This window comes from Notamacropus eugenii, chromosome 5, assembly GCF_028372415.1.
Source record: "Notamacropus eugenii isolate mMacEug1 chromosome 5, mMacEug1.pri_v2, whole genome shotgun sequence".
Taxonomy (NCBI): domain Eukaryota; kingdom Metazoa; phylum Chordata; class Mammalia; order Diprotodontia; family Macropodidae; genus Notamacropus; species Notamacropus eugenii.
The window spans coordinates 90,870,443-90,885,611 of record NC_092876.1 but is presented as its reverse complement, the minus strand read 5'-3'; the positions used below and the strand labels follow the sequence as shown (position 1 = coordinate 90,885,611).

The following is a 15,169-nucleotide window of genomic DNA, read 5'->3' as shown; positions in this document are numbered from 1 at the left end:
TACAGGTAACCTTAACAATCTAGCATGCACTCTATACCTTCTTTCCTGTCCATCTGACCTATGGATTATCAAGCTCTTCAGCATCTTTATGCCAACTCTTAATGTCAAGACATTTTCAGAAACTGGGAATCATTATAAAATTGGACTCACTAAAGACTACCTAATGGAGAGCTTCTGGTTTAGGCATCGTAATTATTGTCAGTCAGTGGCCTAAATTACCTGTATTTCCAAAGGTATTCCAATGGACATTGATCAGTAGCTTTATATCAGCTATCTCCCGAAAAACAGAAACAGTGACACTCCTGTCACTCTATCTATGCACTCAGCAGAGCTGACCATGAGTCTGTTACTGTGTAAACATGTGTAGAGACAAATTCTGTTTGAAAATCATGTCATGATACACAAAGCACCTAAAGACTGGTCCTTGGTTTATAGTCAGAGACTCTATTCATACAGGCTCTAAGTATTTGCAGTTATAACCAGAATTTGGCATTGTTTGTAGATTCCATAGCTTTCACCAAAACCCTGAAATAATTTCCTGGCTTCCTTCTCCCATGCAGATAAAACATCTCTAAAATAATAAGAACTTCACCTCCAAAGCTGTAAAGTAACAATGCTTCCTCTGAATATCACTGACACCCACCTTGCTGACTGCTTTCTCACTGGAATCCCACGTCTGGAGCACCTGCACATTTGGACTTCTATCCCCTTCAGCATCATGTATGTGACCACCTTGGCAGGAAATAACATCCTGATCATTGTAATCATCTCCCAGAAGAAACTTCATGAACACACATACCTCTTCCTATCCATTCTGGCCAGCATTGATGTCCTGCTCTCTACCTCAGCCATGCCAAAGGCTCTGACAGTATTCTTCTGATTGGGGACCAAGCCATCTCCTTTGAAGCATGTCTCACTCAGGTGTTCTGTATCCACTTTCTGTCTGTGGCTGACTCAGCCATTCTGCTGGCCACGGCATTTGACCACTATATGGCCATCCACTTACATTTATACTATAACACTATCCTAACACCTATCCTCATCAGAAAGACAGCTGGGGTCACACTTACACACAGCTTTTGCATTAGGTTACCTTATTGCTGGACCAATATAATTTGACATACATTCTGTGAGCACATGGGCATTGCCTGGCTATCCTGTGCAGATATCTCTGTCAATGTCTGGTATGATTTATCAACTGCTTTGCTTTCCACAGATTCTTATCACCATCTCCTATGTACTCATCCTACACACTGTCTTCCATCCTCCCTCACATGAAGCTCAGTGCAAAGCACTGGGAACATGTGAATCTCATATTTGTGTCATACTACTCTTCTATATTCCTGCTCCATTATCTGTTTTTGCCTACCACTTTGGTAGGAAAAGCATTCCCCATTGTGTCCATATCCTCCTAGCCAATCCCTATGCTGTTATCCCACCTATTCTCAACCCTGTCATTTATGGTGTAAGAACCAGACAGATTTGGGAAAGAGCTGTCCAGATGTCTGCACAGTTGAGGAAATAAACAAGATGGAGGCCAAGAAACTGAGAGTCTCTTTATCAGAGGTTTCAGCCTTGTGTCTTGTGGAGATAAGTTGCTGCTAATAAGACCTAGCCTAGATTAAATGCAGTTATGAGATGTACAACAAAATGAATAAAAATACAACATAGATAATGTTAATTTGTGATTTTCTTTGGGGTTTTTTGTGATATACAGTTTTCACTCAGAGAATCAGCATGATATTTACTTTAAAAATAGTACCTTCATAAAAGAGCTTTCTTAAATAACCAAGAGAACAGAAGGAAACTCTTGATTAGTGTTCATTGTTAAGGCTATATATTTGAGATCACAAGGAGAAGGTTGACTGTAGTTCTAACAGACAGAAAAGAACTTCAGGGAACATCAATGCCAAGAGAATTCTCAAAACTACTAATAGCAGCTCCAACCACAGTGTCCAACTAAATACCTATAGGACCTATATCCAAGGTCTTTGGAGTAACAATGATCTCCATATCAATGGCATTTTTCCCTGCAAACCCTTCACTGCTGCTAGAGAGATCCACAGGTTGTTTTTGTTAAATAGTTTGAATTATGATACAGAATTAAATTTATCAGTGTGGGCTTTTGGCACTTCAGCAATTTGAACTGCTCTGAGTTTGTCTTCATATTGTGTAAGGGTACCACCCTTTACATCTGTCCTTTTCTTGTTTGTGACTATCATGACAAATTGGCAACATTTTCCATTGGCTAGATTCATGATATGGTCAAGAAAATAGAGATTCACTGGGACACTCAAAATATCTATGTCAATCATGAAAATGTACTCCTATCCCTCTCCTCTAAATGTATCAAACAACTAAGGATTGCAGAAACTACTATAAATTTAAGAAAAACCTGGAGGATACCAAGCTTTTGTATTTTCCTGAGTGAGATAATATCTTTTGCTCCATGCTTTTATTAAAAGTGTACATTTTCACACGGCAATAACTTTATTTCTGAAGTTTTTATTGAACCTTCATCAGTTTTGAATGAGTTCATCAAAACAAGAGGAACATCAGTATTGTTCAAGGATTCAACTTGCTGAACTGTTAGATTAAAAAACAAGCTTAAGTTCTTTATAACAGTACTTTTGGGGAATTTATAACCCCTGCTAGTTCCCAAACCACCTTTCAGTTTTACCAAGATCTACTTATGCATGATAGAAGATATATCATCAAGTAAGCCTCTGGCTTTATCTTCTCATAAGACTTAATTGAATCCTTTGGATCCCTCTGGATTTTTGCCTAGTGTGAACAAGGTCCCGTTTCTTATAAAAAACTTCTTGCAATCTTCTGAATTCCTTCTGAAATTCTTCAAGGACTTTTTTAGTATTCTAAGATTCTTTCTGTGGTGCAATTGGAAGTATTTTCTCTAGTTTTTTTCTTCATTGATAATTCCAACTTTTGTCACAAGACTTCTTGGAACTGGGAAATCTCACCTTGAGATATAGCTTTTTTAAGATTACCAAAATTCCCAGTATCTGCAGAGAGCAAGTTCATCCTGTCAGCCCTCTTGGCTCTCACTGGAAGGTAATTAGTGGTTTTCTAAGTGAGTATGTGGGGTCCATGATCCGTTTCTATTTGAGTTTGACACCAATGATCTTGACTTCTAATTCAGACAAATTGTCTTCTCCATCAAAGCCCTTTCTCTGTGCCCAAATTCAAGCCTGTTGTGTCCCTAGTGTTTTCTCAATTCTGTTCCAGCATCTAGTCCTATGAATATCTCCTTCACAAAGTAAGAAATTCCACATTTTCCCCAATTTCAAACCTATCCTAATCTTTTGTTCTATCTCCACTCAACACTCATCCCTATCTTAGCATTCATTCCATATTAAATTATATTCATATCCTTTTCCCCATTCCAATTATATCATGTTCCTTCCACAGTCCTTAACTGTATCCCTTTCGCCACCTTTACTCTTATACCAACACTTTACCAACTTCTATCCAAAATCCATCACCACAGCAATCCATGCTGTTAGTCACATCATCTTTCCAACTCCAATCCATTCCCAAACTCATGTTGATCCCTCTTCCTATCTACATTCCCATCTAAATTTCATCCCTAAACCCATCTACATCTCCATCTTTACCTAATCGCCTCATCATACCTAATTATTGAACAAAGGATGATAAATGGAATTTGAAAATCCTCAAAAACTGGTTCAGCACGGTTGTGCAGAGGTCAGAGCAGTGATTTGTAATCATGGGTTACCATTAGGGAGGAGAATTGGTGACCTTTATTTTAATTACAAAGCCAAGTCCCTATGCATCCCACTGTATTTCCCAAATTGGCTGGGTCACTGGATAACCTAGATTGTGGCTCCTCTAAGTGAGGCAACTTAGGAAGGATACGTTTTCAAGGATTCTCTTAGAAAAGCATGTACTGCATAAATCTGTTCTCTGGCCTGCATCCTTTCTGAAATTTCAATGATTAAATCACCATACAATATGTTCACCATTGAAGGAGCGGATAGATGTTGACATGATGAGATGATGAATAAGGGAATTTCTCTGGAGGAAACCATGGGTTTTGGAATGGTGTGTGGGCAAAATGAAGAAGTTAGATGAGGAAAGCAGTACAAGAATAATGTGTTTATATTGAGTGTTCCGTCTTTCAGGAAAGAATTTCATTCTGTGATATTTGTACTAAGACAACAAGTGTTCACTGAAGACTTTATTTCACAATCCTGATTTCCTTGGACCTTCACAAAGGTCCTGAGTCATTCTACCTCCTCCTCTAAATAACACCACACATATTAAACATGTGTGGCCATGTACATGCAGGTACACACAAAAATGGAAATAATCCCTTGTCATTCAACAGACATTTGCCATGTTCAAGATACCATGCCAAATGTAGGCCATATGAAGCTGCCTGACCTCAAGCAGATTATAATCTAGTATAAGGATAAAACATCTATACAAATAACTATAGTAGAAATTAGAGTGAGGGATTGTACCTGTGCTTTCACTGGTATGGGGACCTCCCAAGTAAGAAAACAAACTCCCTCCACAAATACTAGAACAACGTTTTGTCTACAAATTATAGTCTTACAGAATTGTCTAGAGCTCAAATGTCAAATTCTCTACCCACTAGCATTGCAACAGGCAACATTCCAACAAGTAACTGAACCAGATAAAAAATGTAATTGGGAAATGGTTAACAAAATAAATAAAAATAAAATACCTAGTTGTCTAAATCAATATGCAGCCCATATGTATGATTCAGTAGTACTTTTCTCTTTGAGTTTGACAGTATCAGAAGAATAGATCACCAAGAGGTTAAAACACTTGTTTAGGGTCTTCTGACTAGTAAGTTTCAGAGAGTAGAACTTGAACCCAGGTCTTTGTTTTCAAGGCTGATTCCCTATCCAATATGAAATACTGCCTCTAATAATGAAAGTTAGAAGGGGAAAAATACAAAATAGAATGGTCTAGGAAATTAAGAGAGCTAGCTTTTCCTCTAGCTGGAGGCATCAGAGGAAGCTCTATTGGGAAAATGCCATCAGACCCAGAAAATGAAGAAAAGGTAGGAATTCAAAAGGCCCTACCATAAAGAACCAACCTGATAAAATCAGATTGTGTCTGTTCCAGGCATGGAAAACAGCCCATGCAAATGCATAAAGGTGAAAGAAGGCACATGAAGATCAGACAATGATTAGCATATAAAAGTTGCACTCTAATTGAAATATGGAGTGTGTGAATTGAGAAAGTGTGAAATATGCCTGAAAAGCTGGACAGAGACCCTGGAGAGTGGTGAATGCCAAATTAATGATATATCAACACATGCTGCAGAAGGAGAGAAGTCACTAATGCTCTTGACCTGTGATGATGCTCCTAATCCAAGCAACCACAGATTCATAGTCTGAGACTGCTCTCATGGTCCAGTCAAGGAAGGCAGAGTGCCACAGGAAACTAGGAATCTTGTCCTCCATAGTCTGTAGAACCATTTTCTGCACAGAATACAATATTTGCTCTCAGATAGGCAAAGGGTTAATTATAGGATGATATGTAAATGATAGCACAGAATTAAGTACTCAGGGATTTGTAGGCTTGGAGCTTTCTCTCCTGGGATTCAAAGAAGAACAAAATGACCTGTCCTCTTTCTTACAAAGTCATTCATTCACCCTTCAGCTGAGTTCCCTGTCAAAGACAAACTTTTCATGCCTACAGGTAGGATAATTAAAACCAGAGCTTGATGAGCAAAACATAGATTGTGGGCATAGTGATGGTGGTGGTGGTGCTGGGTTAGGGTGGGGTGTTGTTCTATATGTCCAGAACTGCCATTAAGCTATCTTGACTATAAAGATTTGTATATGAAGCAAGCCCACCTGGAGGCAAGGGAGTACACAAGACCACCTTGGATGACTAGGGCCTTCCTCTAATTGGGAATGAAACAGAGTAGAAATGGAGAATGCCATGTGTGTATATGTGTGCATACACATATACACACATAAATAGACATATGCCTATGTGTGTGTTTGTGCATGTTTCTCTTTGTATATAAGAGGGAATCAATCCTGAGGAAAGTACTAGAATGGGACCTGAATATAGAAAATGGCATCAAAATCCCTTATTTGATCATTTTTTACACATGCACATTTGAGGATTTTATTAGGTCCCTTAGATTTTCTTACTGCACACTTCAGGAGTCAGTGGAAGATATGAGCTCCCAGAGAGAAAAACAATGAGGCTCAAAATCTTTTGAATGGAATATGTGTTTCTCAGAATTCAAAAACATTGTTTTCTCCCAATTTTCACCCTAGACCACTCAAAATTTCATCAGTGGTACTATGTACAGGGACCATTGGCCCAATTTCTTTTGGTTTTACCATGTAGGGATTTTAAAGTCTCTTAAAATTATGCCAATAAGTTGCCTGGAAATCATTAAAGTCATCTGTGAAGCTGGAATTTTCACTAAATTCTCTCCCTCATACTTAGAAAAAACTGAAATTAAACTAGGTTCAACACTTGACTTAAGGGATCATTAACTTTCTATCCAGAGAAGCATTCACTTATGCCTTTCATTCAAACATTTAAATCATCAAAACTTCAAAGATACTTTTGAGGGAGTTGAATGTATACTTATGCTTTTAATTAAGTCTCACTAATTTTTCAAACAGAGAGGGAAAATCGGGACAGAAGTGTTTCTGGAGTCAGGTCTCACCACCTTTCAAGAGTGAACTCTAAAATTTTCAGTGTGAATATTGACACTTCAAGAGTCAGCACAAAGTAGAGTTAAATATATTCATTCACTGATTATACTTAAAAAAATGTTTCTAATGCAGATTAAACTGAAAATTGTGAGTGTAGGCATATTTTTCCTTAGAGTTAGTAACATTTGCTGCACAACCTTGGATGGCTCTATGTAACATTGCTTGAGCTCAGCAGCAGTAGTACATACTAGAAGGTTAAGAAAATGAAGGCTAATAATGCCTGTAATTACAATCACAATAACTCCCAGTCATAGAGCACTTTAAGTTTTACAATTGTTTTATATCCATTATCTTGCTTTAGCCTCATATTACCCCAGGAGAAGAGACAGATTGCTGCAAAGGATATCATTTAGGTTGAACATTAAAAGATGAGTCTCTATTTAACAGATAAAAAGGGGCAGGGACAGAGAATTTTCCACTCAGAGTTAAAACCAAAATCAGAGTTACAGAGTTATAAGAATGTCATTGTTAAACAGTGGGATCTGGAGTCAGAAGACCTGGTTCAAATCTTATTTCCAATGTCTATTACCTAAGCAACCTTGGACAAAGCAGTTAATGTCTACGGGCTCACTTTCTCCATCTGTTAAGTGAGGAGAGTTGGACTAAAAGGTCTCTGAGGTCCCTACCACCTCCAGATTAATGATCCTTTCAATATATGGGAAAAGAGAGTAAGTACTCCACCTCACCTAGAGTATATCACAGGCAGGCAGAAGAGGCCCCTCATATGGCTATCTTGGAGTGTGAGATAAGATCGAAAATTAGCTCCAAGTTGTAGGGGGTTAGAGACCTGTTATGAAGAAGTCAGTTTGAAGTTTCAGGAAAGACAATCTCTGAATAAAGAAAAGAAATCAACTTGAAGTCCTTCTTCCTTCTTCTCTGGCCACTCAAGGTAAGAATTCCTTGCCAAAGAAAAGAACTTCACCTAATCCACTTAAAAAGAAAATAACTGAAATCCTCAATTAACTACAATCATTCTGTAGAACCTTTTAAGGCATTTTTTTAATCATGGATTTCAGGTAGTCCAATGATTTTTTTTTTTCTCTCAAGCAATTTATTTATTTATTTAGTCATTAGATTTATTTATTTAACTTTTAACATTCATTTTCACAAAATTTTAGGTTCCAAGTTTTCTCCCCATTTGTCCTCTCCTCCCACCCCAAGACAGCAAGCATTCTAATTACTCTTATCACCAATCTTCCCTCTCTTCTATCATCCCTCCCTTTCCTTGTCCTCATATTCTCTTTTGTCCTCTAGGGCCAGATAACTTTCTATACCCCCTTACCTGTACTTCTTATTTCCTAGTAGCAAGAACAGTACTCGACAGTTTTCCTAAAATTTTGAGTTCCAACTTCTCTTCATCCCTCCCTCCCCACCCATTCCCTTTGGAAGGCAAGCAATTCAATATAGACCATATCTGTGTAGTTTTGCAAATGACTTCCATAATAGTCCTGTTGTGTAAGACTAACTATATTTCCCTCCATCCTATCCTTCCCCCCATTGCTTCTATTCTCTCTTTTTATCCTATCCCTCCCCAAGAGTGGTGACTTCAAATTGCTCCCTCCTCCCATTGCCCTTCGTTCCATCATGCTCTCTACCCTGCTTATCCCCTTCTCCTCCACTTTACTGTATTGTAAGATAGGTCTTCATACCAAAATGAGCGTGCATTTTATTCCTTCCTTCAGTCAAATGTGATGAGAGCAAACTTCATGTTTTTCTCTCACCTCCCCTCTTTTTCCCTCCACTGAAAAGTCTTTTGCTTGCCTCTTCTATGAGAGATAATCTGCCCCATTCCATTTCTCCCTTTTTCCTCTCAATATATTTCTCTCTCATCGCTTAATTTCATATTTTTAAGATATGATCCCATCCTATTCAATTCACTCTGTGCTCTCTGTCTATGTGAGTGTGTGTGCATGTGTGTGTGAGTGTAATCCCACCAACTACCCAGATACTGAAAAGTTTCAAGAGTTACAAATATTGTCTTTCCATGTAGAAATGTAAACAGTTCAACTTTACTAAGTGCCTTATGATTTCTCTTTGCTATTTACCTTTTCATGTTTTTCTTCACTCTGGTGTTTGAAAGTCAAATTTTCGTTGCAACCCTGGTCTTTTCATCAAGAATGCTTGAAAGTCCTCTATTTCATTGAAAGACCAATTTTTCCCCTGAAGTATTAAACTCAGTTTTGCTGGGTAGATGATTCTTGGATTCAGTCCTAGTTCCTTTGACTTCTGGAATATCCTAATCCACTCCCTTGGATCCCATATTGTAAAAGCTGCTAGATTTTTTGTTCTCCTGATTGTATTTCCACAATACTTGAATTGTTTCTTTTTAGCTGCTTGCAATATTTTCTCCTTGACCTGGGAACTCTGGAATTTGGCCACAATGTTCCTAGGAGTTTCTCTTTTTGGATCTCTTTCAGGCGGTGATCAGTGGATTCCTTGAATACATATTTTGCCCTCTGGTTCTAGAATATCAGGGCAGTTTTCCTCGATAATTTCATGAAAGATGATGCTTAGACTCTTTTTTCGATCATGGTTTTCATATAGTCCCATAATTTTGAAATTGTCTCTACCGAATCTATTTTCCAGGTCAGTTGTTTTTCCTATGAGATATTTCACATTAGCTTCCATTTTTTCATTCTTTTTGTTTTGTTTTGTGATTTCTTGGTTTATCATAAAGTCATTAGCCTCCATCTGTTCCGTTCTAATTTTGAAAGAACTATTTTCTTCAGTGAGCTTTTGAACATCCTTTTCCATTTGGCTAATTCTGCTTTTGAAAGCATTCTTCTCTTCATTGGCTTTTTGAACCTCTTCTGCCAATTGAGTTAGCCTATTTTTCTAGGTGTTATTTTCTTCACCATATTTTTGAGTCTCCTTTAGGAAGGTGTTGACCTGCTTTTCATGCTTTTCTTACATCTATCTCATTTCTCTTCCCAAATTTTCTACACCTCTCTAAGTTGATTTTCAAAATACTTTTTGAGCTCTTCCATGGCCTGAGCCCATTGAATATTAATTTTGGATGTTTGGGATACAGAAGCATTGACTTCTACTTCTTTCCTAGATGGTAAGTATTGTTCTTCCTCATCTGAAAGAATGGGAGGAGATATCTGTTCACCAAGAAAGTAACCTTCTATGGTCATATTTTTTTTCCCTTTTCCGGGCATTTTCCCAGCCAGTGACTTGACTTCTGAGTTTCCTCTCCACACCCACCACCTCTCCAGTTCTGCCCAGCTAGTGCTTGGGGGCTGAAATTCAAATGCTGCTTCCCAGCCTCAGGGCTTTCAGTGGGGGCAGGGCTGCTCTTCAGTGTGAGATTAAGTTCAGGTGCTCAGGTGGGGGCAGGGTGGACTCACAGGGCTCAGTTCCCTCAGGGGCTTTACAAAGAGACCTTCAACAATGGATCTGGTCTCCTGCCTGCTTTTGTAGCCCCTATCCACTGTTGCCTCTGTTGCTGCCTCCCAAGGAGGCCTGAGTTATGGAGACATCCCGCTCCAATCTCAGCAAGCTGAAAAGACCCTCTCACTGACCTTTGGAGCCTGTGGATGGAGGGACCTGTGTGGCTGCTGGAGATTCCATCCCTGAAGCCTTCTTGGATCCACTCCTCTCGGTGCCCCATGACTGAGGCAACACTGGGCTCTGCTCCACGTCTGGTGCGTGAAGGACCTTTTGTGTCAGTTTTTCAGGTCTCTCTGGAAGAGAAATCTCCTCCACTCTGTTGTTCTGTGTCTTCTGCTGCTCCAGAATTTCTTTGGAGTTCTTCTTTACAGGTATTTTATGGGCTGTGGATTGGGAGCTAGCGTATGTGTATCTTTCTACTCCACCATCTTGGCTCCTCCCCCAGTCCAATAATTTTTAAATGATCTCTCCTGGATCTATTTTCCAGGTCATTTCTTAGGATGATTTTTGAAAAGAAACTAATCCCAAACCAACACACATGAAGTATTTGTATAACCTAGAGGAGCCACTTGGTATCCCTGGCCCTCACTTTTCTGATCAGAAAAATGATCGATGTGGCCTATAACACTCTCAATTGTGCAAGTAAGAAATATTTATCAAAAAAAAATTATGGAATTTTGATATATGGTTTTCTAAGTCAGTAGAGGCCACTAGATAACTTTACCTATTCTATATATAATATATTACCTAAGGTTCACAGCCTTGCCCGACTTTTTATTTAAGACTGAACTCACTGGCAAAATTTTATACGTAACAATGTAAAGTTTTGAAGTGGGCTTCAGAAAAATTAACTTCAAATGTTCAGAATGGGTGGTAGATGGGGGGGTGCTTTATGCCCAGATAACAAGTTAAGTATAAATTAACAAACACAGATGAATAAACCCTTTCATAGTCATAAACTCAAGATGATTCAATGATGTGCCTTACCAGTTAAAATGCCATATGTTTTCTTAGGCAACATAAATAGATACAAGACTGTCTGGAGCAAGAGAGGTGATCACCTAACTGTAGTCTGATCTAGTTTTTTGCTTCCATTCAGCTTGTCACATTTTTAGAATATCCCCATATGATGATAATTGGGATGGTGTGGGAAACAGAGACCAGATTAGATGAAAACTGCTTCAAGGAATGAAAGATATATAGTTCAGATAAAATAACATTTAGGGTGATCTGGTCACTGTCTGCAAAGCTCCACAAAACTGGCAAGTAAAATGGTGATGAAGCTTATGAAACCTAACCCCGCAGATATGAATTCCCACCAATGGGATAAAGTTACAAGGAGGAAATATAAGAGAAACTCTTTAAGAGTTTTTCAAATGGAAAATGGGCTTCCATTTAGAAATAATGGTGCTCCACTCACAGTATACTAGGAAGAAGGGCAAGCTTGGCAACAAAATGTTCTGACAAAACCTGAGAGCCCTTTAACAAATCAACCTCTCTGGGAACCAGTTTTCTCATCTGTAAGTTGAGGTTGTTGGATTACATGACTTCTAAGGCCCCTTTTAGCTTGAAGTTAAGGATCCTGTAACTGTAAATGGACATTAAGTGATCATTTTTTAGAGATGAATCAGATCACTCACCCTAGGCAAAATAGTTAAGGATGTACATGTCTGATTGTCTGCCATTTCATGCAAAGAGTACTGGCCAGCCACAAGACATGGGCTTTCAATTTCTTAATTTGGTCTATATGGGTGAGTTATTTAATCACTCTGAATCCAAGGTCCTCATCTATGAACTGGAATTATAATGTTGTATGTTACCTATATTATAGAGTTGATGTAAGGAAAACAGTTTGTGAGCTATAAAGTAGATGAAAACTACATTATACATACACACATGCACAATATATACATACATATATATGTATATATATGTGTGTGTATATACACTTATGTAAATGTGACATTCTATAAGCATTTTACTTTTATACACACATGCATATAATATACTGATTTAGTTGTATATTATCCATGAGTAGCTCTTAAAATATATCATATACACATATGGACCTATATGCATATATATATATATATATATTTGAATATCTTTATATGTGTGTTTACATATAAATGAATGCATATATATATGTAAACACAAGTATGTATGTATACATATATATCTGTATTTATATAGGAATGACTCTGCCTATTATATTTAGGACCCTCTTCTACTACTGGTACACAAAATGTCCTGTGTCTATTCTACTCCTCCTACAAAGTGCCCAGGTTAACAGTGAGCTCTTAGTTCTTCAGTGTACCACACCCTGCAGAATTCTGTGCACTGTGAATGAGTCCTCCAAGAAGGTAGAAATTTGACATTGGCATATCCTACAGTGCCATTATCACTTTTGGCAGTTAATTCTGGCTTTTGTCTTCCTTCAGGGCTCAAGAATCACCTCTTCAAGAGTCATCAGGAGATGGGCACATTCAACCTAAGCAGCTACAACCCCAGCTACTTTACCCTCGTGGGGATTCCAGGGCTTGAGAAGTTCCACATCTGGATCGCAATTCCTTTCTGTGCTATCTACCTTGTGGCCATTGCAGGTAACTCTCTCCTGCTGTACCTCATTGTCACAGAGCACAGCCTCCATGAGCCCATGTTCCTTTTCCTCTCCATGCTGGCCCAAACAGACCTGATTCTGTCATCTACCACGGTGCCCAAATTGCTCAGTAACCTTTGGTTTGGTGAGAAGAAAATAACCTTCTCAGGCTGCCTCACCCAGGTGTTCTTCCTCCATTTCAGCTCTGCTATCGATTCTGCCACCTTAATGGCCATGGCATATGACCGCTATGTGGCCATATGTTCCCCACTGAAATATGCCACCATCCTGACTCACCAAGTCATCATCAAGATTATGATGGGAATTATTGTCAGGAGTTTCTGTGTGATCTTTCCAGTTGTTTTCTTGCTAAAGCGACTGCCCTTTTGCCGAACACTTGTCATCCCCCATACATACTGTGAGCACATAGGTGTGGCCCGACTCTCCTGTGCTGACATCTCCATCAACATCTGGTATGGTATTGCTGTTCCCATTACAACTGTAGTATCTGACATTGTGCTTATTGTTGTCTCTTATACCCTCATACTGAGTGTTGTCTTCCGCCTTCCTTCTCATGGTGCTCGCCAGAAGGCTCTTGGAACCTGTGGTTCTCACATCTGTGTCATTCTCATGTTCTATACTCCAGCTTTCTTCTCCATTCTTGTTCATCGCTTTGGACACAAAGTTCCACGTCATGTCCTCATCCTATTTGCCAACTTTTATGTTGTCATTCCTCCAACTCTCAACCCCATTGTCTATGGAGTGAAGACCAAGCAAATTCGTGAGAAGATTCTCCTGTTATTTTCTCCAAAGGGCACACAGTGACATCTGGCTATTGGAATGGGAACTGGGAATAGGTGTTGGGAATCCATAAAAGGAAATTCAATTTTGATATTGTCCAAACAAAGCAGAAGGCAGAAACACAAGTTGCTTCTTATCTCCGCAAAATTCAAGACACTAACCTCAGTAAAAGGAATAAGCAGAATAAAGATAATAAAACAATAACAAGAAAATTAGAAAAGATGATTTATTCTCAAGGAGAAAGTCAAGACTGACTGTGGCCAAGAGAGAGATGCTATTTGTACTGGGGCAGTGTGTATTGTAAATTTGTGGTTTACCAAAATCAAAAGAAATAATTAGGATACCCTCTCTCTTTTCCCCACTATATCTATGGCAATTTGGGGATCAATCAGCAGCTAGAATAAGAAAACGAAAGATAGCACTGGCCTAAGGTTATATATCTTAAGCCAATTTATTTGAAAGTAATGTGTGCCTGTACTCAATTGGTCTTAAGCTTAGAATTTAAGAGCCCAGCTGCTGGAAAGGAATATAAACACTTTCTGGTTGGAGGTTTGTTCATCCATACTTTCAAGATTCTCTGCCTTGAAGTCCCCTACCAATTCTGTTACTGCAAATGCCAGAACACTGAGATTCAGGTCCACAAATAAAGCAGTAACTTAACAACTAAATAAGAATTTGGTATTTCCATTTATGTAAGAAAATTTCATTTCCCTTCATAGGCTATGGCATTTTTGGATCATAACTGGATCATGGTTGAGAAGAGGAAGAGACCTAGCATTCATAGATTCCAACCCACTCTTACAGATGTGGGTAGTCAAGGCCAGGGAAGTTACATGTATTGACAGGTTTACACATCTCCGAAGTATCTGGTCCAAACTTGGGTCGTCTGGCTACAAGTCTGCCTCTAGTGCAACTAGGTGCTGTAGTGAATAGAAAATCGGATTTGTATTTAGGAGAACATGAGTTCAAATTCTAATTCAAACACTAGGTGTATGAGATTCGGCAAATTAGTTAACAGCCCCTCTGCTTCAGTTTCTTCATCTTTCAAGTAAGCATAATGGCACCCATCTCATGGATGGGTGAGGATCTCATGAGGATCTCATGAGTTAACATATTTAAAGAGCTTTGGAAACCCTAAAGTAATATATATGTACATATATGTACATATATACATATATGTACATATATATACGTATGCATACATATAGCAGCAATTATTATTATTCCCTATCTGTATTAATCATATTACCTCTCAGTCAAGCTAAAAAAATTAACCACTGTGTCTGTGCAGAAATAATAAGAGGGACATTTGGAAAACAAGTCCTAAAGAATTCTAAAAGGTAGTGACTATGAACCTGGCCCCCCAATTCACCAGGGAATGAGAGCAAAGTATTTTCATTTTGTATTGATAGTCATCAAGTATCAATTAGATGCCTACTATGTACTGGATGATGTGGTAAATTCTAGGGATTCAAAGAGAGGCAAAAGACACTCCTTCCTCTCAAGTTTCTCTCAGTAAATGGTAAGAGCAAGAAGGATTACATGAAAATGCGTGTGAAAAAGTATAAATTGGAGATGATCAAGAGGGAAAGCATTACCATTAAGGACAAATCACAGA

General features: G+C 38.6%; 1 protein-coding gene and 2 pseudogenes across 1 annotated transcript; 2 read left to right on the top strand and 1 right to left on the bottom strand.

Moving 5' to 3' along the window:
• Window positions 1–613: 613 nt before the first annotated feature.
• Window positions 614–1,525, top strand: LOC140507565 (olfactory receptor 52B6-like; annotated as a pseudogene).
• Window positions 1,526–1,833: 308 nt separating this feature from the next.
• LOC140508705 (UTP--glucose-1-phosphate uridylyltransferase pseudogene) lies at window positions 1,834–2,539 on the bottom strand (annotated as a pseudogene).
• Window positions 2,540–12,609: 10,070 nt separating this feature from the next.
• Window positions 12,610–13,604, top strand: LOC140508703 (olfactory receptor 52H1-like). Its single transcript, XM_072616586.1, has one exon. It carries the CDS (start codon window positions 12,628–12,630, stop codon window positions 13,573–13,575), a length of 948 nt encoding a protein of 315 aa, XP_072472687.1. The 5' UTR covers window positions 12,610–12,627; the 3' UTR covers window positions 13,576–13,604.
• The last annotated feature ends 1,565 nt before the right edge of the window (window positions 13,605–15,169 follow it).

Excerpts from the sequence above, each read along its gene's own strand:
- LOC140508703 (XM_072616586.1), top strand. The coding sequence starts at position 12,628 with ATGGGCACATTCAACCTAAGCAGCTACAACCCCAGCTACTTTACCCTC.